The sequence below is a fragment of the Papio anubis genome, chromosome 10, assembly GCF_008728515.1.
Source record: "Papio anubis isolate 15944 chromosome 10, Panubis1.0, whole genome shotgun sequence".
NCBI lineage: Eukaryota > Metazoa > Chordata > Mammalia > Primates > Cercopithecidae > Papio > Papio anubis.
Genome location: NC_044985.1, coordinates 10,108,156 through 10,136,053, shown reverse-complemented (window position 1 = coordinate 10,136,053; position 27,898 = coordinate 10,108,156). Strand labels below are relative to the sequence as shown.

The window sequence follows — 27,898 nt, the reverse complement described above, 5'->3', positions numbered from 1 at the left end:
AGGGTACCACCACAGCAGGCCCTTTCCACCAGGCTGCATGCGGTCACACTTGATACAGATGGGTTTTGGGAGATAAGGCTGTGCCAGGTTGGTGATCATGCACTTGACTGTACATCGTGGCCTCTGGTGGCAATCACTGTGTAAGCTCACATTCGTGAGGCACTCACCAAGTTCCTACCACTGTTACTGAGAGCTCTATGTGGACTTTCATGTACATCTTCATACCGATAGCGTGGAGGTGCTGCTATTGGGCAGTTGGTGAAACTAAAGCTCACAGAAGTAGTTTCCTAATTAAGTAACTGCTAGTCATAAGGTAGAGCCCTCCTTTAATCCAATGGTTCCAGACTCCAAACCTGTGCACTTAATTGTTACTCCATAAGAAAAGGTTTGGGTCTGATTCCTCTTCTAGGCTATAAATACTAGGGAGCTTCCTCTTTGAGAAGCCTCCTACCCCATCTCCTTACGGTGCCTAGCAAAGTGTCTGTCATACAATTAGCACTCAATAAAAGTTTTAAATGTGAATGAGAATGGTAAAAACAGAATACTTCAAATAGTAGGCTAACACTAAGATATTCTTCTGATTGCACTGTTTTTGTTAAGCTGGTCATTTAAGACTAAAGTAAAGCTTCTGTGCTTTTTGATATAGATGCTGATGGAGGGACTGGATCTGGTAGATACATAGCAATCTGATCATGGCCCAAAGTCTCCAGTATAGTACACATGCATCCTAACTTATAATGATTAACAATGAAATAATTAATTCCACTGTGCTAGCAGCCATGGATATCACATTGCATAAGAGATAGTTCTCTCTTCCTTAGAGATAAGAGAGGCGGACATTTAAACTGTTAGTTGCGATGCCTTGTGACTCGCATGAGGTCGCATGGTCACAAAACCTGTGGAGGCGGAGGTGGTTAGGGAGGAAAAATCCACCGAGATGAAGCTGTATTGGATACAAAATCACACGTTCTCGGGTTTTGGCAGGAGAAAACCTGTTGGCCGGGAGCTTGACCACTGCATTTCCAGACTCGAGGCTGTGGCTGGGGTGGGATTCTGGCCCTTGTAGGCGGCCTGGGTCCAGTCACCGCGATGCACTCAGTAACTCCATTACTGCTGATGGGATGTCATCAGCGAAGCGAGTGGTGGCGGCAGGTGGAGTCCCGCCCCAGGACCCTCTGGCGGCGTCCCCATCGCCGCGCTCAAGCACTCTTCGCCGCCTCGTAATTTTCTTCTGTTTCTGTATGATCAGGTCTGTCCTTCGCTTTTGCTTTCCATTACTTCGTCCTGGCCCTGGCCTGAATCCCACAACTGGCGCCCCTACCTTTCCCGCCCGCACCCGCCCTCAGCACCGGCGGGCAGCTCCACCACTGCCGCAGGGTTACGAGCTCCGTGTCGGCGGGGGCAAAGAGGGAAACAGAGGGGGGCGGGGCAGGCGCGCCGGGTCCGCCCCCCCTGCCTAAGGCAGCTTCTCATTGGCGAAACCTCATCCCCGGCCGCCCGCTGCTTGGAAAACCCGCCTCGGATTGGCTGACAGCCCCTCGACGGGCGTGGTTTCCGACGAGAGGGCAAGAACGGAAGCGAAGGCGCGCTCTCGAAAGGAGGGGTTGCCTAGGCGACGCCGGGGGCGCGCTCGGGGGGTGGGAAAGCGAGCCGGGCTACTCAATGACAAATCGGCGTAGGACCGCTGGGGTCCGGCCCCGGGAGGGGGCGGGGCGCGTTTAAGAGCGGCTGGCCGGGTGCGGACGGCGGAGGCGGCTGGACTGGTCTCTGGTAAGGGCGCGGCGCCCGCGGGCTCCGGGCGGGGTGGGGCGCGGGCTGCGGAGTGGGGTACGCCGCGCGCCCGCAGCGTCTTGATCCCTCCGTGCCGGGCTGTGGCCGGGAGGCGGCAGGACACGTCGCGTCCCGAGGCCGGCGGAGGGCGACGCCCCGGCAGCGGCCCCGCTCCGCTCCAGGGGGCTCCCTGGGGGAGTCTCGGCCTCCCGGGCTGCCTGGGGCTGAGGAAGCGGGGGCGGCCTCCGCCTCTCCCTTGTCGCCGCGGTTCCTTCACTATCCCGCAGATGGCTCTGCTTCCACTTCCTGCCGCGGGCCTCCCGCCCGGGACCGTCCACTTCCTCAGTCCTCCGGCTGCAGCTTGGGCAGGGTCAGGGCTGGGAAGTGTTGCAAAAACTTACTGCCCTCGGAACTTGCACGCGCCGTGAACTGGGCGGTGTTCCTGAAGGGCTTCGGTTTGCTGGTTTTGTTTTGGTCCTGTCTAGCAAATGAGCATAAAGTTATTTCTCCCCCAGCCTCCTTCCCGTTCCTTTCTGATAGGGGCCAGCGGCGAAGGGGCTTCTAAGGGGAAGCGCCTGGACTGGGCATCGCCGCCCCGGTTTTCGCCACCTGTGGGGGTGTGAGGTTATCCGTGCTCGGTGGAGGGCTGCGGGGCGCGGAGCTTGTTGCGTCCACACTGCTTGCGTGAGCAGTGTCCTCTCCGTGCTCATTTCCAACGAGAAACGTTGGAACTTCGGTGGGTGTTCTTGTCAGGTGAGTCTTCCGGAGAGAAGTGCTTGTGCCTGGCGGACTGAGTGAATTGGCCGTGGAAGAGACTTGGCTGATTGCTCATCTGGGTTAACTGTGACTCGTCTTCAGCTCTTGTAGAACAGTGCACTTTCTGCTCTGTCCTGGTTTTCTAACCTCATTTCTTCTGAAGTTTTGGGGATGGATGGTGGGCACGGAGTATCAGAGGGGATAGTGAATCTTTTAGAGGTGTCAGTGACTGATGTTCAAAGCAGAGCCATAAGATGGTTGGATGTCAAAGCTCAGAAGAGGTCAAGGCTCAGAAATGGGGCGACCATGAAAGGTAGCACTGCATATTGGGAAAAACAGGAGGGGTGAGTTTGAAGACCTAGGTTTGATGCAGGTTCTGAGAGTTTACCAGTGTTGTGATGTGGAGCACGATCTTTCCGCCTCTGAGCTCCAGAGTCAACAACTGTAGAGGGGCGATGATAGTTACCCTAATTGTTAGGATTAAACGAAATGGGAAGGGGGGAGAAGGCGGCCAGGGAGACATGTTTTTGGTGTGTGGTTTTAGTTGTCAGCCGGCCTGCTTTATTCTGACCATATCTGGGGCTTTCCTTCCTTGCCCATTCACATTGCTTCCTGTTGGAAACAGCACTCTTTTCGGAGATCTCAGCCAGATTTCCCTCTACCGGAGGAGTAGAACATTTTCCCAGGATTGTCTGTGGACAATAGTGTAAGTTATTAGATATCTTTTGGGAACTTGGGACCTAGACCATAAGGATAGAGAAACATGATTTAGAGTCTTTCACGGCATATGAAAAGATTTTGGTAAAAAATGAGAGTAGGAAAGTTCTAAATTCTTGCCTTGGCTGAAGATGGCTTGAGATTCCATGAAAAATTTTAAGCCTGAGAATTGAGATAATCTTTCTTTTTTTTTTCTGGGAGGCGGGATCTTGCGCTATTTCCCAGGCTGGCGTGGAGTGGTGCGATCACCGCTCACTGCAGCCCGGACCTCCCAGGCTCAGGTGATTCTCCCACCTCAGCCTCCCGAGTAGCTGGGACTACAGGCTTGCGCCACCATGCCACGCTAATTTTTATTTTTATTTTAGAGATGGAGTTTCACCGTGTTGCCCAGGCTGGTCTCGGACTCCTGGGCTCAAGCCATCCTCCCACCTTGGCCTCCCAAAATGCTGGGGATCACAGGCGTGAGCCACCCCGTCTGGCAGGGATAATCCTTTGTTCCAAATCACATAATCCTACTATATCTCTTTGCATTTAGTTACTAAATTCTTACCCCCCTCATGTAATTTATGGAAGTTAGAAACATCATTAGAGACCTTTCTTGAAAGCTAAATTTAGAGACAACATAACAACTAGAGTGGGAAGAGATCTAGGTGAACTCTGTAGCTTTCCAGTGTAACTTGTCTGCAGGTGGTATACAGGAGTCCCACTTTTCATTGGCTCTAGTTACTGCTAACCAGCCCCTGCTCTAGACATGCAAGACGCTTTTTTGTTTGTTTGTTTTGTTTTTTTAAATGAATGCATGTTGTTCTGAATGTTAGCGCAAAGAGAGCCGAGCACAGAGGAAAAGGAACTGTTCCCTCATCACACGGCGGAGTACGTAAGGAGGAGAGAAACTTACATTTACTGAGTGTCAGCTGTCTATTTGGCACAGATCCACTGATCCAAGCCATACCAGTTAAATATATGGCTTTGGAGATTTGACCATGGGCTGTCTTCTTTAGCTCCTCAGTTCTTTTGGTAGCCAGGAATATAAATATTGGTCTATGTGTACACATATTCTTAGATATTCCAAAAAGCAGAGGGGCCAGTAGGCAAGAGGGTTAATGAGCCTTAGATGGGTGACAGTGGAAAGAAAGATGAAGAGGATGTGGAAGTGAGTGTCAAAGAGGGACGGTATTGCTTACTATAGCAATTGCAAAATTCTAACCAGGTCTCAATTTCAAGTTTGTCACTTTAAAAAAAAGTAGCTGCTTGTAATTTTCCTTAGTGTTCTCTTGGCTGTTTTTGTTTTTGTTGGTGGTGGTGGTGGTGGCTAGTTGTTTTTTAGTCGAAATCTAAATGCAGAAAAAGTTATCATTAATTGATAATTGCCAATATATTGTTTTCATTGTTGCTTTTGTCAGTGCTTTGTGGGCATTTTATAGATAGCACTGTTCCAAGCTATGTAATTTTACTGAGTATACGGCATGAGTTGAAGGAAATTTAGTAGTTTGGTCCTGCGCGCCTGGCTGCCTGTGGTTTGCCCACATTTTGAATGAGTTTTCTGGGCTGCATAACAAATTTCCCCAAACTTAGCAGCTTAAAACAACAGACATTTATGATCTCACACAGTTTCTGAAGTTCTGGAATCTGGGGACAGCTTTACTGGGTGCTTCTGGCTCCCTCCTGAGGTTGCAGTCATCTGGAGCTCCACGGGGACCAGAGGATCTGTTTCCAAAATGGCAGACTCACATGGCTGTTGGCTGGAGGCCTCAGTTCTACACCCTGTGGGCCTCTCCACAGGGCTTTTCACAACATGGCTTTTCTCCCCAGAGAAAGTGATCTGAGGGGGGTGGGGAGAGAGGGAGAGAATGAGTATGATAATGATCAAGATGGAAGCAGCAGTATATTGGTGTCTGTTGTGGTTTCGCTGTGTCCCCACCCAAATCTCACCTTGATTGTAATCCCCATAATCCCCTCATGTTGTGGGAGGGACTTGGTGGGAGGTAATTAAATCATGGGGGCCTTCCCCCATACTCTTCTCCTGATAGTGAGCTCTCACATCATCTGATGGTTTTACAAGCATCTGGCATTTCCCCTGCTGGCACTCATTCTGTCCCCTGCTGCCCTGTGAAGTGGTGCCTTCTGCCATGGTTGTAAGTTTTCTGAGGCCTCCCCAGCCCTGTGGAACTGTGGGTCAATTGAACCCCTTTCCTTTGTAAATTACCCAGTCTCGGATATTTCTTCATAGCAGCGTGAGAACAGACTAATCCAGTGTCTAATCTTGGAGATGGCATACCATCCCTTCTACTAGCATTCAGACCAGACCTGGTACAATGTGGGAAAGGACTACAAGAGGGGAGGTCAGGGCTCATCAGTATTCTTGGAGGCTAGCCACCACAACTTTTTTAAGGTTTAGTCCAAACATCATTGAGAAAATCTTTCTTTCAGATGTTCACTGAAGTATACTTTAGGAGATGGAAACACAGCTGGGGTCTTTACTATTCTAGAAGCTTTAATATTGTACGTGAAACTTTTATGTTCTTTCTTCTGGTTCTTTGTCAGATGCTGGAATTAGCCAAGTATGCAGTAGCTTTGGAAATTAGAAATTCAGATCTTGCTGGTCCCTAAACCGAAAGGAACGTCTGAAGTTTTTTCTTTTACCCCAAAACAAGTTGGTAAAAAAATATTGACAGAGTGATCTCCTTTGATGAATGGCTTAAAATTAGTCATTCATTATCTGTGCGTTCTTAAAAATAAAACTCATTGGCAAAGTAGCTGAAAAATTTTGGAGAACCTAAACCCTCTTACTCTTCCCCATTATTTTAAAACTTTGGATACTGCTTGTTTGCCTAGCAGTTCTTCAGCTCTCTTTTGAGACCCTCATACATTTTCATTATCCACCTGGATAGAAGGGCGTTATTCTTTTAGCTCTGGATGAAATCTTCCTGAAGTGCCTACAGGTAGAGAGAAGAGTTTCTGAATCCTGAGCCTGAGCCTGGCTAAATGACCTCTAAGTCCCTTTCATCTCTAAAAATTTTATGATCCTGATATTTTTTATAATGAATATCCTTTGAGTTGTGCATATTTATAATGAAAGATTTCATTAATCATGTTAAATTTCAACCTCAGAAGACAAGCTTTTCTGAGAATAGCTTTTGTTCTTCCCAATCCAGTTGAAGGTTGTTAGAGTCACTGTTAGGCAGAGTTGAAAAGTCAGCACTATTTGCACTTCCTCTGCTTCCTATTTTTGGCTCCTTTCCCATCGTCTGCCCTAATTTATGAGCTAGTATCTTTCTTTTCTTTCATTCTACTTTCCTTGTAATCTCCCTCCTTCCTCCCACAGGAAGGATTGGTGGCCAGTGCTTTACTGCTGATAGCTGATCCTATTGTGAGAAATGAATTTTAGCCAATGTGATACCTCTAGTAATACTTGCATGGCAAGCCTTTTAAACATCTCAAATTATATCTGTTCACTTAGTAAACACTGCCATTTTTTAACATCTTAAGTAGGTCTAAAATTTAGTCACTTTCCTCATGGGCATTATCATCTCCTTAGTCCCCACCATGTTACCGGCCTGGCCTGGTACATACCCACATCTGCTCTTGACCCCTCTGTTTTTCTACTCTGTAGCCACGATTACCTTTTCAACATTCAAGCCTAATTATGTTACCTGTTTACTTGAAATACTTAAGTGGCTCTCCAGTGCGTTCAAAGGTCCCAGATCCCTAAACTTGGCCTACACTGGGGTCTTGAATGATCCCTCCCTTCCTTTCCTCCTCAGTGGTATCTTGTACTGGGCTCCACCTTTCTCTCTGCTGCAGATAGCTGTGAAGGTCTTTCTCCAGTTTCTTGACTAGACTTTGCTTCCTCTTGCTTCAGGCCTTCCTGAATGCAGTGTGTGTGTGTGTGTGTGTGTGTGTGTGTACGTATGTGTGCATCAGGGTGGGGGGATATGGGAGGAGTCCTAGCTAGGAAAGTGCTTGGCACATTCACAGGGCTGGAGGAAGGCAAGGAAAAGGCCACGGAGGCCATGGCCAGTAGAGGGTTTAGCTGCTGCTCATGGTGAGCCTTTAAGGAGCGTTAAGCACAGTGTCATGTGCAGTGTTAGAAGCTTCGTTGGAAGAGCTGTGTGGAGAACAGATTGAAGAGGGGCTGGAGTGGCAGTGAGGGGTCACTTAGGAAGCTGGGGCTGTTGAGTGGATGGTGGCAGAGAAGATGGAAGAAGTGCATGGATTTGAAATCTATGTTGGAGATGGAATCTGTAGAATTGGTGATGAATTGAGCTGGGGAGAGGCAATGGGAGTTAAGAATGACTTCCAGGTCATTGGTAATGGTAGGGATACTAGTAGTGACTTTGGTAGCTACTAAATGGGGGATAGTGAAGGAGCAGATTTTAAGGGGGAAGAATAAAGAGTTCTATTTTGGGAATAAGTTGAGAATCCTGTGGCAGCCCAGTGGGCAGGGGCAGCAGCAAGGCTGTGAGCCTGGGGGCCAGGAGAGTGGGCAGGGCTGCATCCTCAGGTTCATAAGTTGCCTGTATAGCCACTGAGCTGTATGCGGTACCTGGGAAGAGAGTGCAGATGAGGAGGGAGCAAGACTGAACTCTGAGAAATGTTGCCATCTAGAGGGGGAGGAGGAATGCCTGGCAAGTGGCGCCGAGAAAGGGCCCAGAGAGCCACCTGGGAAGCGCTCAGCCTGTGGGAGAATGTGGGCTGTGGAAGCCAGGAGGGATGGCTTCAGGAGGGGGATGCTGGGAGGGGCCCTATACTGGCCTGCTGTGGGCCTTCCGTTTCCAGGCAGCATTTTATCGCTCTTGCTACCTGCTCATTTTAAAGAGGAGGAGGGCATGGGAAGGAAGAAAGAAGAGTTTTTATTGGAGCTAGCTACGTGGAGTTTGTGGGTGATCTTGATCTTACAAGTTTCTGTGAGCTTATGTTGGGAGGAAGTTGGATTGGAATGGTTTCCATAAATAGTGAGGGAAGGAAACACAGACTTTTGCTACCCAGAGTGGGGCCTGTGGGTCAGGAGCATGATTAGAGACTAGGTTAGTGGTGCCGAATCTTGGGTTCCACTCCAGACCTACTGAATCAAAATATGCATTTTCACAAGATTCCCAGGTAAACTATGCGTTAAAGTTTGAGAAGTGTTAGCATAGATAATTCCTATAGAGGAATTGTGTCATTAGCTAGAAGGATATATGGGGGTCAAAGGCATGCACGCATGTGCGAGTCTTTTTTTTTTTTTTTTTTTGAGACGGAGTCTCGCTCTGTCGCCCAGGCTGGAGTGCAGTGGCGCGATCTCGGCTCACTGCAAGCTCCGCCTCCCGGGTTCATGCCATTCTCCCGCCTCAGCCTCCGAGTAGCTGGGACTACAGGCGCCCACCACCACGCCCGGCTAGTTTTTTGTATTTTTAGTAGAGATGGTGTTTCACCATGTTAGCCAGGATGGTCTCGATCTCCTGACCTCGTGATCCACCCGCCTCGGCCTCCCAAAGTGCTGGGATTACAGGCTTGAGCCACGAGTCTTTAGGGTGAAGATTCAAGTCTACACACTGTTGGGGGTGATCCTGTAGCAAAGTAAAGACTGATGGGTGCTGCCGAAAAAGGGTAGTGGTAGGAATTAAGTTCTTGGGTATGGTGTTGGTGGAGGGCTCGGCCTTTGCTAAGAGCAGGATTGTGCACTCCATGAGGCTGGAGACAAGGAGAAGAAGGGCGTGGAAAGTTTGTAGATTTGGTGAAGGAGCTCTAAGGGAGTTTGGGCTTGATGGCTTGGTGTTCTCTGGGACAAATGAGGTTTGGTTATCTGTCAAGAGTGAGCAGAGGGAGGGCACGGGGTGAGTCACAGCGAGATTACTAGGAAGTGTGGGGGAGTGCCCATTCGTGGTTTGTGATCATAAGTGCATTGAAAGTGGAGTGTTGGCAGGCTGCTTTCTTGAGTTTCTTTTCCTCGACAGCAGCATTTGCGTGCTGGGTGCAGGTGCTGAAAACAGCGAGTGAGATGGAGGGGAAGGGAGCAGGGAGATGAGGTATCTGCAAGAGGGCTTTTCTCATGTCAGGCTTTGGGATCTAAGCTGGTGAGGGAGGCAGTGCAGCCCAGAGGGGCTTGTTACACAGACAGAGAGTGCTGGAGGCCAGTGCTTGCAGGTTTCAAGAGGGCAGAGAATTGTGTGTGGGGTGGTATTTGAACAAGTGAGCAAGAAGGATGGAGGCTGAGGCTAGAGGGTTAGAGGAGGTAACTGTTTCTGGTGACGGTGAAGTTCAGGTTTTGACCATGACAATGTTAGATAGAATGAAGGAAAGGGTTTTCCGAGAAGAGAGGATCAAGGACTTGAGAGGGGCCAAGCTTGGCTGGGACATCCATATGCTCAGGTGTCACTGGGGAGGACGACGGGACTTGGGGTAGAACGGAAGTCTGCAGACCAGAAGCAGATGTCCTCAATAAATGAGAGAAGTGACCAGAAGGTCCGTAGTGGATAGTAACGAGGTGAGGGACAGGCTATTATGGCTGGAAAGCCCAGGCCTCAAACGTGTGGGGGCTTTTGTAAGAGGGAGGGGGCTAACGGAGGTACTGAAGTGCAGGCGACATTGGGGAGGGAGGAAGGACACATATCTGGTCTGTCTGGCCCTGAAGCACATGGCATGGAGGAGAAATAGCATCTGCTTGATGCGGTGTCCCCAGGGCACACCCAGGTCTCAGACAGAGCTAGAAGGTAGAGGAACATTCTTAGAAGAGGTAGAGGCTCTCGAAGGGTTTGCTGGGGTGCCTGAGGTTGCAGGGACCAGGTGGGTTAGCCATTTCAGGAGGTGGATGGAGTTCTGTTGGGTTGAGAGCCCTAGTCATAGGGAAGGGTGGGGACGCCTGCACTTCTGGTGGTGACTGTTCAGGACAGATGTTCAGCAGTGTGGTCCCCCTGAGAGGAGGGTGGTCCTGTTCTAGCACCGTAGTTCCCAAACGTGGCTGGGGAGGTGGCACCTTCCTTGTGTGATCCTCTCAGGCTTCACACACTGACACAGCAGGGAGGAGAAGGCAAGACTGTTTTGGTTAGAGCCATTTCAGGAGTTGCTGGGGAGATTTAGGGCAGGGACATCCTGAAATGCCCATTGGTTATGCCTCAAAGGGAAATTACATTGTGTTCTGAGTGGTGAAGAAAGAAGGGTATGAAGGGCTTCCGTTGATGAGAATGTGCCTGTGCTTGTTACCCGGTTGAGTATGCCTTTGGTACACGTTTTCCAGGTGTCCCTCCCCACTGCCCTGAGACATAGGCAGGGCAGATATTGTCAGTGAGCGGGAATGACTTGCCTAATCCTCTAGTGAGTCAGTGGCTGAAGGAGGACTTGAAGCCAGGCCCCTTCATTCCTCGGGACAAGGGGAACTGCATCTGAGTAACAAGTCTTTTGCCTTACCTGTTTCTTATGGACTGGCAGCTTTTCCTGCCTTAGCGTGTATTTGGCTCTGAGGCCAATTGCTTTTTCAAGACCTTCTAGAATATTAGAGTGATATTTATTTATTTATTTTGAGATAAGTTCTCACTGTTGCCCAGGCTGGAGTGCAGTGGTGAGATCACAGCTCACTGGAGTCTGGACCTCCCTAGGGTCAGTGATCCTCCCGCCTCAGCCTCCTGAGTAGCCGGGACTACAGGTACATGCCACCACACCCAGCTAATTTTTGTGTTTTTTGTAGAGATGGGTTTCGCCACGTTGCCCAGGCTGGTCTTAAACTCCTGGGCTCAAGCAATCTGCTGCTTTGGCCTCCTGAAATGTTGGGATTACAGGCATGAGCCACTGTGCCCAGGTGAGAGTGATGTTTAAAAAGCAGCTAAGTGCTTACTGAGAACTTCTTTTAATAGGTATTCCTTCGTTTAATCTTCATAACAGTCCTGAGGATATAGCCCTCCTGTATTTCATTTTATTTTTGAGACAGAGTCTCGCTCTGTCACCCAGGCTGGAGTGCAGTGGCGCAATCTTGGCTCACTGCAGCCTCTGCCTCCCAGGCTCAAGCGATCCTCCCACCTCAGTCTCCGAGCCCAGCTAGTGTTTTGTATTTTTGGTAGAGATAGGGTTTCACCATGTTGCTCAGGATGGCCTTGAACTACTGAGCTCAAGCAATCCGCCTGCCTCAGCCTCCTAAAGTGCTGGGATTATAGGCACGAGCCACTGCGCCTATCCTGTACTGTGTTTTATTTATTTATTTATTTGTTTGTTTGTTTGTTTATTTGAGTCTTGCTCTGTCGCACAGAGTGGAGTGCAGTGGCGCGATCTCGGTTCACTGCAACCTCTGCCTCCGGGATTCAAACGATTCTCCTGCCTCAGCCTCCCTAGGAGCTGGGATTACAGGTGCCCGCCACCATGCCCAGCTACTTTTGTATTTTAGTGGAGATGGGGTTTCACCATGTTGGCTAGATTGGGCTCAAACTCCTGACCTCAGGTCTGCCTGTCTCAGCCTTCCAAAGTGCTGGGATTACAAGCATGAGCCACTGCGGCCAGCCTATCTGCCTGTCTGTCTGTCTGTCTATCTATCTATCTATCTATCTATCTATCTATCTATCTATCTATCTATCTATCTATCTATTCGAGATGGAGTCTTACTCTGTTGCTCAGGCTGGAGTGCAGTGGCGAGATCTTGGCTTACTGCAACCTCCACCCCCCGGGTTCAAGCCATTCTTCCTGCCTCAGCTTCCCGAATAGCTTGGATTACAGGCGCCCACCATCATACCCGGCTAACTTTTGTGTTTTTAGTAGAAATGGGGTTTCACCATGTTGGCCAGGCTGGTCATGAACTCCTGACCTCAAGTGATCGGCCCACCTCGGCCCCCCAAAGTGTTGGGATTACAGGTGTGAGCCACCGCGCCTGGCCTTGTCCTGTATTTTATAGATCAGACTGAGGACGAAAAATGTTAACCAAAACCGTTGGCTTCCTAATGGCAGACTTCAAGTCAAGGGTTTGTTTTCCTGTCCCACACTGTAGTTGGTATATAACTATTTTTTAAAAATTCTGGTAAAATGTACATAACATAAAATTCAACATTTTACTTATTTTCGGGGGTACAGTTCAGTGACATTAAGCACATTTACTTTGTTGTGCAGGGATCACCACTATCCATCTCCAGAACTTCTTCATCCCAAACTGAACCTCTGCACCCATTAAACACCAACTCCCCACTCCCCTCTTCCCCCAGCCCCTGGCAGCCGCCATTCTGTCCTGGTTTCTGACTCCCAGTGTGATTGTTTTGGGTACCTCATATCAGTGGAATCATAGTATTTGTCCTTTTGTGTCTTGCTTATTTCACTTAGTATAATGTCTTCAAGGGCGATCCATGTTGTAGCATGTGTCAGTTTCCTTCCTTTTTAAGGCTGAATATTCTATTGTACATTTATACCACATCTGATTTATTTGTTTATCTACTGATGGACATTTGGGTTGTTTCAACCTCTTGGTTATTGTGTGCTGATGTGAACATGAGTGTATAAATATCTGTTGAAGTCCTTGCTTTCAGTTCTTCTGTATATACAGCCACGCATCACTTAATGACGCATACGTTCTGAGAAATGCTTTTAAGCAATGTCATTGTTTTGCAAACGTCATGGTATATTTACACAAACCTAGGTGGCGTAGCCTACTATACACCGAGCCTGTATGGTACATCCTTTTGCTCAACATGCTACCTGCACGTCATGTTACTGTACTGAATACTGTGGGCAGTTGTAACACAATGGGGAAGTATTTGTGTAAACATATCTAAATGTAGGAAAGGCCCAGTGACAGTACAGGACTGTAATCTTATGGGACCACTGTTGTATACGTGGTCTGTCATTGACAAACATCTTTATTTGATGCGTGGAACTGTATAACTACTATTTTTTGTTGTATATTTTCTCTCAGGTCTTTGTCTTAGAGCTTGTGCTCTGTGTTGCCTGCCTATGCATTTTTCTCCCTCTTTAGTGAACTTTCTGAGCCATAGATCTGTGTCCCTGAAATAAGTTTCAACATTTCACCTCATACTTGAAGCTCTTCCCCACCCCACTCTAATCCACTCATAGAGCACAGACCATGTAGCGGCTCAGAGTGTAGACTGCTAGGGCTCCAGTCCCAGCCCTGCCATCCACTAGTTAAGTGACCCTGGACAAATCATACAAATTCTGAGAGTATGCAATATACTAGAGATGCTATAGCAGTAGAAGTAGTAGTAGAATCTGTTTAAGTCTCTAAATAGGATTTTATTTGAATAAGTAATTCAGAATAGAGACACGTATGCTAATTCCAAATTTGCCTTCAGCTGTTAGGAGTCCCGTAGCTCTAATGTGTCCACAGCTGCCTCTTCAGGTAGCAGGAACTTCAGAGCGAATCTGTATAAATTGGTAACCATCTGTAAGGCTAGCAAAATCCCAGATTCCATGGGTGGGTAGAGGGGAACTTTATTTCAGAAATAATTATATTAAAATCAGCTTGCAAATTGCTCCCACCATCTATCATTGCTTTATACTTTAGGAAAGTCATGAGATAAATGCATTAATGTTTCAGAGCATACTAGGCTGCACAGTGGCTCATGCCTGTAATCCCAACACTTTGGGAGGCTGAGGCAGGAGAGTCACTTGAGGCTAGGAGTTTGAGACCAGCCTGGGCAACCTAGTCTCTACCACGTTTGTTTTTTTTTTTTTTTTTGAGACGGAGTCTTGCTGTGTCACCCGAGCTGGAGTGTAGTAGTGCAATCTCGGCTCACTGCAAGCTCCGCCTCCTGGGTTCAAGAGATTATCCTGCCTCAGCCTCCCAAGTACCTGGGACTACAGGTGTGTGCCACTACGCCCAGCTAATTTTTGTAGTTTTAGTAGAGATGGGGTTTCACCATGTTGGTTGGCCAGGATGGTCTCAGTCTCTTGACCTCATGATCCACCCACCTTGGCCTCCCAAAGTGCTAGGATTACAGGCTTGAGCCGCTGCACCCGGCCAAAAATTTTTTAAAATTAGCTGGGCGTGGTGGCATGTGCCTGTAGTCCCAGTTACTCAGGAAGCTGAGGTGGAAGGACTGCTAGAGTCCCAAAAGTTGAGGCTATAGTGAGTCATGATCATGCCACTATACTCCAGCCTGGGCGACAGAGTGAGACCTTGTCTCAAAAAAGTAAGTAAAAAGCTTACCAGCTACCACTTATCTTTTTGAGGCCTCACAACCCAGGTGGAGAACACCAGCTCTGGTGTTTTATCTACCGAATGTTGATCGTCCCCTAAGTACCAGGCACGCTGGGCACACAGAGATGAATGGGCTTGAAGTGTGGTGGGAGAAACAGACCTCATCTTGGGGGAAATCACCACTTTCCCGAAGTGAAATGGTAGACAGTATTGACAGGCATGGGGGCCCTCTGAGACTGGGAGGATGAGCTGGCTGGGGGATATCTCGAAAGGTGAGGAGGAAATATTCCGGCTGAGTCTGAAATTATAGGCGATCCTCCTCCATCAGGAGGAAGGGCAGTCCTGGCAGAAGGAATAGCATGTGCACAGAGGTACAGACCGGAAGCAGCCTCCTGCTTACAAGAAGGGACTCCAAAGCCTTCTAGTTTTTGTTTTAATTTCATTTGTTTTTGTTAATTTAGTTTTTCTTTTTTTGGGGGGGGGTGGGTGGGGAGGGACAGGTAAAAAGGTATCTGTTAGGGAACAGAAATACCTAAAACAAATTTCTTTAGGCAAACAAGAGGGCTAATTAGAGTTGTTTTGCATATCTAATGTCAGAAAAAAACAGTCAAAAATTGAAAGATAATTTAGATCACTTAATTCAACTTTCTGATTTTTATAGACATGGAAAGTGAGTCGTAACGTGTATGAGCATATAAACTTATTCCATTTCCTTGTGCTAATTAGAATAGCAGCTACACAAGGGAAGGGGAACTTGACCAAGGAGGTCACTTGACTCAGGCCAGGGTCTGGGTATGAGATCGGGAGGACTGGGTCCATCCTGTCTGAAGCTGGGTCAGGGAGCCAGGCAAACGAGTGAGGCAGGTGGAAGTAAGAGTGTAGCAGGCTTACGCTGGCTTTCAGATGGCGTATGACCCTTCCAAAAGCGGCAGCTGCTCTGCAGCACCAGCCGAGTCGTACTTAGGAATGTCAGACTTCTTGATTTTTTAAGAGATGCCAAAAATTTGGACTTTATGTGAAATCGTTCTTTAAAAAATGTAAGTAACTAAATGAATTTTTTTTTTTTTTTTCCCAGACGGAGTCTTGCTTGGTTGCCAGGTTGGAGTACAGTGGCACGATCTGGGGTCACTGCAACTTCCGCCTCCTGGGTTCAGGCGATTGTCTTGCCTCAGCCTCCGGAGTAGCTGGGATTACAGACACGAGCCACCATGCCCAGCTAATTTTTGTATTTTTAGTAGAGATGGGATTTCACCATGTGGGCCAGGATGGTCTTGATCTCCTGACCTCATGATCCACCCTCCTTAGCCTCCCAAAGTGCTGGGATTACAGGCGTGAGCCACCGTGCTGGCTTAAATGAATTCTTAAAAGCACTATATGAACAAACAAAGTATGTCTGCAGGCCACCAAATTTTACAAATTGGCATCTCTGCTTTTGCCAAGTGGTGAAAGCTGATCCACAGCAAGGAAGAGAGACAGAGCCAGCACGTGTCGAGAATCACAGGGAAGGTCTGGCAGCTCTCAGGGCCCTGTGTCCAGTTCCTCCCGAGTCCCAGCCCTATCCTCGGCCTCCTTCCTGTAGCATAGTTTTTCATTTTGAGTCAGTGACATACACTAGTAGTCTGCTAGTAAATCCCCCTTTGTGGTATAAGTTAATTTACCTTATGTTTGTTTTTGTGGAACTTTTCAAACATACACGAAAGGACAGAGAATAGTACATAATGCACTATCTTGTCACCATCAGTCAATGAATGACTAATCCGACCAGATGCCATGGCTTACGCCTGTAATCCCAGCTACTCTGGAGTCGGGGGCAGAGGGCCCAGGACGGGAGTGTGTGTGTGGGGTGTTGCTTGAGCCCAAGAGGTCAAGACTGTAGTGAGTCATGATCGCACCACTGCACTGCAGCCTGGGTGACAGAGCAAGAACCTGTCCTAAAATAAATGAAATCCAATCAGTGTTCAGATTTCCTCAGTTTACTTTGTTCAAATTAGGCAAAATAAGGAGTATGTGTTTTTTAAATTTTTTTATTTTTAAAGCAGAAGAAGAGACCAAGGCAAGCTTCAGATCAGGAATGAAAGTCTATCAGAAAGCTTTAGAACAGGAAGGAAAGGAAAGAATAGAAGGAAAGTCCAACTTCATTGTTGCCAGTATTAACTGTGTGTCCTACAACAATTCTTTGTTTATATATAAACAAACAAATTTTTTAAACAAATAACATTGTATTATATGTTTTCTGCACGTTTCTGATAGAATTTGGATTATTGCCATTTTGTACCTCCTAAATGGATACATCTGGACATTGTTCCCTGTCAGTACATATAGCACTTCCCCATTCTTTTCAATAGCTGTATAATCTAAAATTTAGTTCTAATTTGGTTCGTTCCTTCTGTGGGTTCATGGTCTTGCTGACTTCAAGAATGAAGCTGCGGACCTTTGTGGTGAGTGTTACAGCTCTTAAAGGTGATGTGTCTGGAGTTTGTTCCCAAGATGTGTTCGGAGTTTGTTCCTTCTGGTGGGTTCGTGGTCTCACTGACTTCGAGAATGAAGCCGCGGACCTTCACAGTGAGTGTTACAGCTCTCAGAGGTGGCACGGACCCAGAGAGTGAATAGCAGCAGGATTTCTTAGGAAGAGTGAAAGAACAAAGCTTCCACAGCATGGAAGGGGACCCAAGCAGGTTGCAGCTGCTGGTTGGGGTGGCCAGCTTTTATTCCCTCGTTTGACCCCACCCATGTCCTGCTGATTGGTCCATTTTAGAGAGCGCTGATTGGTCCATTTTACAGTGTGCTGATTGGCGCATTTTACAAACCTCTAGCTAGCCACAGAGTGCTGATTGGCACGTTTTACAATCCCCTCGTAAGACAGAAAAGTTCTCCAAGTATCCACTCGACCCAGGAAGTCCAGCTGGCTTCACCTCTCACTATCATAATTTATGCAAGAATTCCCCATTGATGGAAATTTTAAAGATTATTGTAGCATTCTTTGTGGTGACAAAAAATCATTCTTGTAATTATATCCTTATACTTTTATAGAATAAATTCCTAGAAGAGTTTTACAAACAATTCTTTTAGTTGTTGCTTATTTTTTCCCAAAAGGTTTTGACAGTTAATATTATTATCAGTAGTATTCATTTCCCCAAACTCTTGATGAACCCAATCTAATGTTTTATTTACATTTCCTTGACTACTAGAGAAACTGGGTTTACCTTCATATGTTTGTTATCTGTGACCACTTTTAGTTCTTCATTTTTTGCCCATTAAAAAAGTTAGGTTGTTTGACTTACTGCTTTACAGGGGCTTTTTATATATTAGGGATATTACTTTGTTTTGTGTTGCAAATATTTTCTCCTAATCTGTTTGTCTTTCAGTTCTTCTTATAATTCTCTCTTACTTTTCAAATTCTTTTCCCCTTTTTTAACTGTTGAATTAAAGATTTCTTACCATATTTTGATTCCCTGCATTTTTCCATTACTGCTTCCTGTTGGAACGCTTCTTTGAAAAAAATAACAGGAAGTTGAATTTTACCTCTACTGTTGAGTTTGAGCTTTTGTAAAGTCAAAAGACAAAATTATCACAAATGTAGTTTAAAGATCTTAACTGGCTTTATTTGCAGTTCTGGTATTGGGTAGCATGTGATTCCATAAGATTGTGTTTGAGTGAGCTAAGGAGAGGAGGCTGACTTTGTGGACAGAGAAGGGCTGAAGAATGCAGAAACTAAGAACCCAAAATAGGCCATTTCAAAGTTACTTTCTTTGAAACAGGGATTCAGAACAGGGAGACAGAACAATGGAAAATAACTGGTTAAAATCGGGTTAGTTTTTGTTGTAAGGATTAAAACAAAGGAAAGGTCATTTCTGTGATTATAGGGAAATGTGAATTTTCTGACTGAGGTGTGCCCTCCACCTTGACCAGTCTCCCCTTGGTGTTCTACTGAAACAGAGCCCTCCCTTCTCTCTTGTTTATTTAATATTTGTTATAGGTATGGATTTCTGGATCCCTAATTTTTCAGGGGTCTGTTTTCAATACCGTTCTTGTTTTTGTCCCTACATCGTCCCAGCTTTAGGATTGCCAGACTCAAATATTATTATGGCCAATATATTAGGTTACCTCCGGTTCATACTGTCTGGAGGAGTGCTGAATGCAGTTATTTGCAGGTGTATAATGTTTGACTGTTTTGCTGAGTGCTTCTGTTGCCATATTACTCAGGACACAGAATTTTAGGAGGGGGACTGAAAGTTTAGTTTCCCGTAGGTTTTCAGATTCTCATTTGTGATTTTCATGACAACCCTATGATACTGCAGGGTGGTATTTGGACTCGACTTACCAATGCATTTCCTCTTTGCTCAAGCTTAACGAAAGACTGACTATATTAGCCTATGGGACTAAGGCTAGAAGAAACCACCTCTTCATCCTACCACGTATGGTTTTATATACTGTGATTTGCTTTCAAAATACATTTTGCTTCTCAAGTGAATATATGTTCTGGTATTTGGTTTTATGCTAAGTGATAGAGAGTCTTATCTAATATTAGTGTTTCATATAACATAACATAGAAAAACCATTTCCCAGTGCTCTTGCCTCCCCTCCCCAACAAGTCATCTAAGTGGACATTCTTAGTTTGGAGTGTCTTGTTATTCTATATCCTTGTTGATTCGGTGCCTTACAAGCTAAGATGGGCTGGAGGACCTGCCTAGCAGTGGCTCCCTGTTTTCTCTAGAATCAGAGTTTCTTAAGATGGCACTTTAGGCCCATTTGTAGACAGACAGAGCTATCTTTGGAGACTCATTACCCAGGCACTTCCCCATCCCATACTTTATGCTTCAATATTATGTGATGCCTGAACCCACTGTGATGTTTCATGCCTTTGTTGCTTTGCACGTGCTATGTATTAAGCTGAAACATGCTCTCACTCCCATCTGCTGAATGGACTGTTATTCACCTTTGGAGCCTTCCTGATTCCCTTTTCCTGGAGTTCATTATGCTTTCCATTATGTCTTGTACCATCTTTATCATTGCATGTGAGAAATTACATTAAAATGCTTTATTTATAGAAGTCTCGTTGGGAAGACTGAATTTTCTAAGGGGAGAAACCCAAAACTTGGCACAGAGTAGAGCCCAAATGTTTTTTGAACAAACTTGAGTCAAACAACAGAGCTTTTGTGCGAGTAGATAGAAACATGTTGAAGGGTGCCGTCTTAACTCAGGCTGCCATAACAAAATACCATAGACTGGGTGGCTTAAACAACAGGAATTGATCTTCCCACAGTTCTGAGGCTGGAAGTCTGAGATAGGGCACCAACATGGTGGGTTCTGGTGAGGGCTCTCTTCCTGCCTTAGAAGAAGAGGAAGAGATACCTGAGCTGCCTTCTCACTGTGTCCTCACATGGTGGAAAGAGCCCAGGTATCGCTTCCTCTTCTTATAAGTGTACCCATCGAATAGGATCAGGGCCCTATCCGTATTACCTTATGGTTTGCAAGCGGTCCCCACCCCAAGATGTAGTTCTGAAATTGTTAGTGAATTCAGTGGGGGAAGTCTAATTGCTTTGGGGAAAATGAATGTCTGTGCTTCATGTTAGGGATGAAGTATATGCAACTTGTACTGAAATACATCAGAAAATGAGATGCATTGATGGGTAGAGAGATGACAGATGAATGGATTTATAATAAAGCAAATGGAGCAAAATGTTGATTGTAAAGTCCAGGCGGTGAGTGTATGGATTCACAGGACAGTTCTTTCAGTTTTTCTTAGTGTTTGAAACTTTTTGGGATAAAATGTTGGGGAAGATACCTGTATTTTTTTCAGAAAACATTTATTGGGTAGGCATTTCTATTATAGCCATTAAATCATTACTGTGAGCTTCTTAAACTTGACTGATTTTTTTTTCCTTCCTGCTCCTTCTCCTCCTGTCTTTAGTCAGTTCCCTCAGATCTCAGTTCATATGATGTCCCTCCAGGAAACTTCCTCTGACCTTCCAGCCTGATATAGATGTGTCTTTCCATGTTCCCAGGGCACCACTTGCATACTTCTGCCATAGAATTTATCATCTTGTACTGTAATCATTTACTTACTAATCTGTCAGAACCACTAGTCTTTGAGTTTTTTGAGGGCAAAGACTATGTTCTGGAATGTTTTTGGTACAAGAAAAAGCAAACACAACAATAGACTCTCTGTGGCTTAAACAGTTATAAGTTTCTTATCTCGAATACCCTGTGTCATCGCCCGATGGGTCTTCCTGCCCACTGCAGAGACAAAACCAATTTACTGAGACCACGGTATTGCAGTAAAGAGAGTTCAGTGGACTTGAGGCTGGCCACCTGGGAGAACTGGAATTATCAGTCAAGTCAGTCTCCCTACAGGCTCAGAGGTTAGAGTTTTTCAAGGATATTTTGGTAGGCAGGGGGTTAGGGAAAGGGTGCTGCTGGTTGGTTGGGGATGCAATTATAGGGTTGTGGAAAATGGTGCTTGTGCACTGAGTCCACCTCTGGATGGTGGTGAGGAACCACAGGACTGGTTGAGTCATGAGTCCAGGTGGGGTCAGTCTGAAAAACATCTCAAAAGACCAATGTTAGGCTTTACAACACTGATGTTATCTAGAGGAGCAACTAGGGTAGTCCCAATCTTGTGACCTCTGACCATGACTCCTGAGCAGTAAGGGATTATAGAAAGGAGGCCTATATTTTAGCGGAACTCGGGCCCCTCCCATAATCCTAATCTCATGGCCTTTTACTAGTTTTATAAAGGCAGTTTCAGTCCCTGAACAAGGAAAGGATCAATTTTAGGGAGGGACTATTATCCTTGTTAAACTAGAAATTCCTCTCGTGGTGGGTGTGGCCTATGCCCAGGAATAAGAGAAGATGCCAGCCTGTGAGACCAGAGGCACGATGGAGTCAGCATGTTGGGCTTCTCTCACTGTCAGAATCTTTGCAAAGCAGTTTCACCCAAAGTCTGGAGGTTGCTGTTTCCAGGATTGGTTCAGTGAGGGGCATGTGGTCAGCACCTCTACCTTCCCTGTTCTTTCCCTTAATCGTGCCAAGTTGACTGAAGCAGTGATATAGGCTGGAAATATCCACTATGGTTATTTCAGTTTTTGAACTTTAAGGACAGATATTTTGGGAAGTATCTGGGTGTGCTGAATAGTTTTCAATTCATTTATTATTTCTTCTATGTAGATTGACTTTGTTTTTGAAAACAGCAGTTCAGAATTAGATAACTACACCTGTTTGAAAGTATCCCCCCACCTCCAAGCCTGGAAAAATATCCGTTTCAGACGGCCATAATAATTCATAGGACCAGGACTGCTTCCGAGAAATTGTGTGACAGGTTGATGGTCTGGAGGTTCCAACCTCATTCACAAACCTCAGCTCTGTAGGAAACGGTGTGGACCAGAAATGAGGCCAGAAGTAGTTTCACCTTCTAAACTCAAGCCTTTTGGGGAGGTCTGCTTCTTATCCCATTTATTCTATTTTAGCCACATTTCAGTGTGCATAATTATCTAGTTAATTGCTTAGTTCACTTATTTAAAAAAAAAAAAGCTCGTAATTCGCAAAGGGAAAGTGGAAAGAACGCTTGGTGTAGGCAGGTAAATGGTCAAGTGTAGCGGGGAGAACAGCAAATGTGATCTGGACTCCTGGCAGCCAAGGCCCTTCACTAACTGATGAGTGCCCTGAGGTCATCAGGAGAAAGCTTGATTATGTTCAGTCTTTGCTGTTTCAGAAGACAGAGAAATCTAATACATGAAAAGTAACTTGCAATACTATGTAAATATGGCCTCAAACAGGTTTTAAATATAGGAAGGTGTAGATAAAATTCTGGTATACACAGTTAATAGTGAGTATCTTTGGGTGATAGAATAATAGGTGCTTTTTATGTGTATTCTGTAAATTTGCTATGAGCATCATTACTTTTCATTTAAAATACTTAAAAAGTATTTTAAGCATTCGAAATGGTTCTTTTTCAACTCCATCTGGTCTTTCAATGATGTCATTTTTTTTCACATTTTGCTTTTGTCTTTGTTAAAATTGATCAACTAATACTTTTTATAACACTTGCCTGAAGAGTCCTGCTTGTTACTGCTATTGACTCTCATGAATTGCGATTTGCTTGTGTTTTGTGAGTTGGAATTGTAGGCTTTACCTGTGAGACTCACGAACTGTCTTCATTGCTCCTTGTTCCCCCAGAGAGGTTTCATTTAGCATTCTCTGGGGTTCCAGCACTATGGGCATCCTGGGACCACTTTTCATGTTACTTTATTGGCTTTGGAGGAGTGTTGTGGGTATAGGTTTTCAGGGGAGAATTTCCTACAGCCAGAGCCCAGGGAGACAAGCTTCCTTGTCATTTTCCTCTGTTGGCTCACAGATGGTATGCTCCTTCAAGGGTCTTGATTTCTCAGTTCTCAGTTGAAAAGGTGTCTCAATTCTAACTCCTACCTTGTGTGTGTGTCTGGTCTCCCAGCCATGTGAATGTGTGTGTGTGTCCATGCGCACACATACACATGTACGTTAAATCCTAGATTACCAAGAACAGCAACCATCCAGAACTGCAGGAACTGCTGCTCTTACTGCTCTGATTCTTTCCTGTTTGGGGATCCTTGCTTTCTTTTGAGCTCAGCTGTGCATTTAAGGGCAATTCTAAGCCTTGGCTGCTCATGAGGATCACCTGGGAATCTTTTAGAATTTCCTGTGCCCAGGTCGCATCTCAGATCAATTCTTTCAGAATCTAGGGTAGGACCCAGGCGTAAGGATGTTTCTGAAGCTCCCTGCATGATTCTGTTGTGTAGCTAAGAATGGGAACCACTGATTTAAAATGATGTTGTTTTATTTCACCCAATGATGTGTGTGTGTTGTGTGTGTTTATTTTTCTAGTGGGGATGTTTTCAGGCTATCTCATCAGCAGTAATGGAAATAGGAGTCCACCATGTTGTAGTTAGAATGAACACCATCTTAAAGTGGCCTCGTTGTCTGGGGTGACACCCAGAGTTCTTGGTCTCATGGCCAGGGAAATCAAGGATGCAGACACACCAAGGGTGAGGTTTAGAGCAGAAATTGAATAGGTGAAAGAAAGAGAATGGTTTTCTGCTACAGAGAGGGGTCCTGGAAAAAGGGTTGCCATCCTGCAGTGAAATGCAGAGTTTTTTATAGATGAGCTAGTGGGGAGGCAGTATCTGATCTACATAGGGTGTGTAAAACTGGTTAGGACCAAGTGTGCCATCTGCATAAGGCATGAATCTCTGGCAGCCCCCATCACAGTCTTTCATTATGCAGGGGGGTCCTCAGCCTGAGCTACTCCATGTTGCTTATTTCTTTCCTGTTGTGCATGTGCTAAAAACAGGGGAGGTGGAACCCCCATGGTGAACATACTTGGCCCCAGGTAGCCCTTCTATTGGTGCAGCTGCTGGCGTGCAGCTGTGCAAGCTTCTGGCTTCCTTATCTATGTGTGCAGCCTGATCTTCCAGGCTGCTGTTTTTTAGAAAATAAGTGATTTCTTGGGCTGCTTTTTGTTAGAAGGGAAGTTCTGGCCAGGTGCAGTGGCTCACACCTGTAGTTCCAGCATTTTGGGAGGCTGAGCCAGGGGGTGGATCACTTGAGGTCAGGAGTTTGAGACCAGCCTGGCCAACATGGTGAAACCCCATCTCTACTAAATATACAAAAATCAGCCAGGCAGGGTGGTGCGTGCCTGTAATCCCAGCTACTCAGGAGGCTGAGGCAAGAGAATTGCTTGAATTGGGAGGCAGAGGTTGCAGTGAGCCGAGATCGTGCCATTGCACTCCAGCCTGGGCAACAGAGTGAGACTCTGTCTCAAAAAAGAAGAAAAAAAAAAAGTTCTGCCGAGGACTCTTTGCCCTCACTATTTGCCTAAATGGTTTCTTTCTACCTCCAGTATCACTCTTACAATTAGATGGGATGGAAACCAACATTGATTCATTCCTACTGTGTGGTTGGTACTGTGCCTTGGTCTTTCCCATGCGTATCCCATTTAGTCCTCAGAACATTCCTGCAAGGTAGGTGGGTGGTTGGTTTTATGCACATAAGAAAACTGTCTTGGAGAAACTGAACTAGTTCTAGGGTCACACAGCTCACAAATGGCAGAACCAAACTCAGGCCTGCCAGATGCTCAAGCCCTACCCTTTCTCCTTGTGTTTTGGTGTATGTGAAATAGGTTTTTCCATCCAAATTGGTTAAAATAAAGATTGGCACTTGGGTTACAGTAGATTCCAAGTCCCTGTTAAATATACTTACTTGGGATGCTTTGCCATCCCACAGTACTGGAGTTGCTGTATTCATTTTATCTTCCTTCTGATGAGGGCAAACTGGTTTTGAGATTTCTTCTTTTAATTCTCATGTGTCATGAAGGGGTATTTATTCTTGAACTCACTTTAATCAACCAGAGGGATGTGTGAAGCTGTGTAAGAGTGTGAAAGCATATGTGTTTGTGAGAATATGTGTGTATGAGAGCATGAGAGTGCATGGGAGCATGTGTGAGTGTGTTGTGTGAACATGTGAACATGTATTTGTTAGAGCATGAGAGCATGCATGGCATGAGCATGCGAACATGTATGTGTTAAAGCCTATGAGATCGTGTGTGAGCATGTGAACATGTATGTGTGCGAGAGCATGCGTGTGGTGTGAGCACGAACATGTATGTTAGAACATGTGAGAGCATGTATGAACATGCGAACACGTGTGTGTTAAGAGCATGAGCATGTGTGGTATGAGCATGTGACCATGCATGTGTTAGAGCGTGTGAGTGGTGTGAGCATGAACATGTACGTGAGAGCATGTCTGAGCATGTGAACACGTGTGAGAGCATGTGAGCATGTGTGGTGTGAACATGTATGTGTTAGAGCATGTCAGAGTGGTGTGAGCATGAACGTGTGTGTGGTATGAGCATGTAAACATGTATGTGTGTTAGAGCATGTGTGAGTGTAGTGCATGTGTTGTGTGAGAGCATGAGTGTACCTGTGAGAGGACAAGTGTGTGCGTAATAGTGTATGGAGAGTGTTGAGAGTGTGTGACCTTCAGTGTACATATGAGAGCACAAGGTTGAGAGTGTGTTGCGAGAGCATTGTGAACGTGTTATGAGTGAAAGTGTGTGTATATGAGTGTGTGATAGTGCGTGTGTGATGAGTGTGAGCTTGTATGTGAATGTGAGCATGTATGACAGCATGTGTGTGAGCATGTGATAGTGTGTGAGAGCAAGTGTGTGAATGTGTGTGAACGTGAGAACATGTGAGAGCATGTGTGAATGTGAGAACGTGTGAGCCTGAGAATGAGTGATAGTGTGTGAGAATGTGTGTGTATGTGAATGTGTGAGTTAATGTGAGCATGTGTGTGAATGTGTATGTGAACGTGTGTGAATGTGAGCGAATGTGTGTGAATGAGAGCATGCGTGAGTGAATGTGCGGGGATGTGTGTGAATGTGAGTGAATGTGTGAGTTAATGTGAGCGTGTGTGTGAATGTGTGTGTGTGTGAATGTGAATGTGAATGAGAGCATGCGTGTGTGCGAGCGTGTGTGTGAATGTGAGTGAATGTGTGTTAATGTGAGCATGTGTGTGAATGTGTGAATGTGAGCGTGTGTGAGAGAATGTGTGTGAATGAGAGCATGTGTGAGTGAATGTGTGCGTGAGCATGTGTGAGTGAGCATGTGTGAATGTAAATGTGAGAGTATGTGAATGTGAGCGTGGTGTGTGTGGGTGTGAGCGGGTGTGTGTGAATGTGGGCACGTGTGAGCGTGTTAGTGACCGTGTGTGTGTGAACATGAAAGTGTGAGCGTGTTGTGAGTGTGTGCACGTTATGGGGTAGAGGGCACGAGGGCAAAGCGAGGAGTGAAGCTAAAGAGCTGGGGATTGAGGTCCCGAGCTGTTCTCCGCGGCAGCCGAGGACCGGGCAGAGAGGTAGGAAACGGGGGCCAAGAGCGGTTTGGTCTCTGCCTCAGTGAGGCCCTGCTGAGGGTCTGATGATTTTTGGTGACTGGGTGTCCTCTCTATCCTGCCCAGTGAGGCGGGTGCGGGGTGTGCGCCCCCGTTTCTCCCCTCTAGCCTTGGCTTTGCCCCAGCTCTGCTGGGGTAAGTGACTTCCCGAGTTGTTGGAGGGCTTGCATCTCTGCCCTGAGCCTGGAAGGAGTACTTTCCTGTTGGAATGTCTGGGTTAGTTAGGCTTTAATGGAGGATGTGAATGACGTTTGGTTTCAGCTAGGTTGAAAGCAAATCGCCTCTAAGTCTTTGTCTTTGTCATCAGCAGCTCTTCACTGGGTCATCTGTCTGTGTGTCACAGCCTCAGAAGACCAGCGAGATGGCTGCCAACAAGAGTAAGGGCCAGAGCTCCTTGGCCCTCCACAAGGTGATCATGGTTGGCAGTGGAGGCGTTGGCAAGTCGGCCCTGACGCTTCAGTTCATGTATGACGAGGTAAGCCCTGCTAGGCACAGACCACCTTCCGATGGCATTGGCTGTAGCAGTGTCCCTGCTCCCACTGTTTCTGTGCCAGTCCTCCTGTGCACAGGGGTTCACGGAGCAAGTCTGTGGTGAGGTGGTTTCCTAGGAAGGTCTAATCAGCATAAGATCTGGATTGCTGATTCTAGGTAAATAATTTCAACTCCGGTAGGGGTGTGAGAGATCTCTGCAGGCATCGTTTCTGTTGTTACACTGCAAGCTTTCTTTCTGACCAAAGCAAGGGAGGAGAGAGGAGCCTTTGTATAGGTTTTCCAAACAACATGAGCATTTAGCCTTGCGCTTGTCAGTCATGGGAGAGAGTGAAAGGGGAGCTGAGTTATCATACAACTTAATCCTTTCCCAAGTGATAGACATCAGATCCAGTTCTCCCGTGCGGCAAGGTAAAGCTTGCACTATCCTTGCCCAAAATTTACGTCACGTACTTAATGTGGATAACATGACTGGTGTTGAGTTCAGTGTGACAACACAGCGTTGATCCCCAGAGCCACAAAAGTCCCTGCTTGAGCTGTTTCCTAGGATACTAGGCCTACTGTGGGCTGTACGTCTGCAGATTCAAGCAATGTAGAATGAAACGTTGCGGAATGAAAATATTTGGGGGAAAAAACCCAATGGAAAATAACAATACGACAATAAAAACAATATAAATTGAAACATGCGGTGTAACAACTATTTGTGTAGCCATTTCATTGTATTATGTATTATAAGTAATCTAGAGATGATTTAAAGTGTACGGGAGGATGTTATATGTAAATGCTGTGCCATTTTGAGGGACTTGAGCATCTGCAGATTTTGGTATCTGATGGGGGTCCTGGAACCATTTCTCTAAGGATACCGAGGGATGACTAGTACAGGCAGGCAGAGTGTTCCCAGCAGAGCTTAAACCTCAGGGACTCTCACTTGCGTTGCAGCCGCATTGGCTTTGTGAGATTTGCAAAAGAAAGCTGTTGCAACCACATCAGTTAAGATCACTATCTCTTTTCACTAGACTTTCCCATTGTCCTGCTTCCTCTTATGCTGGGTGCAGTTGGTGTGGCCATGGGCATTTTCGGCCTCTAGCTGAGGGAAGTTGAATTGGGCTGGGTTGGGTGGGAATAGTGGTATGTGTT

At 46.1% G+C, this 27,898-nt stretch overlaps 1 protein-coding gene across 6 annotated transcripts in view; it reads left to right on the top strand.

The window, feature by feature from the left end:
• The window catches only part of RALB (RAS like proto-oncogene B), a 52,884-nt gene that overhangs the window by 9,686 nt on the left and 15,300 nt on the right, over positions 1-27,898 (top strand). For 2 of the 6 annotated variants that reach the window (XM_021923511.2, XM_021923515.2), the window contains one exon: positions 26,583-26,747. In XM_021923511.2, coding sequence (XP_021779203.1) covers positions 26,634-26,747 — 114 coding nt within the window. In that variant the 5' untranslated portion in view covers positions 26,583-26,633. Of the gene's footprint in view, positions 1-1,548; positions 1,771-2,134; positions 2,524-26,579; positions 26,748-27,898 lie in introns of those variants that run through there. The other 4 variants (XM_021923512.2, XM_021923513.2, XM_021923514.2 and 1 more) reach the window with 4 other exon arrangements.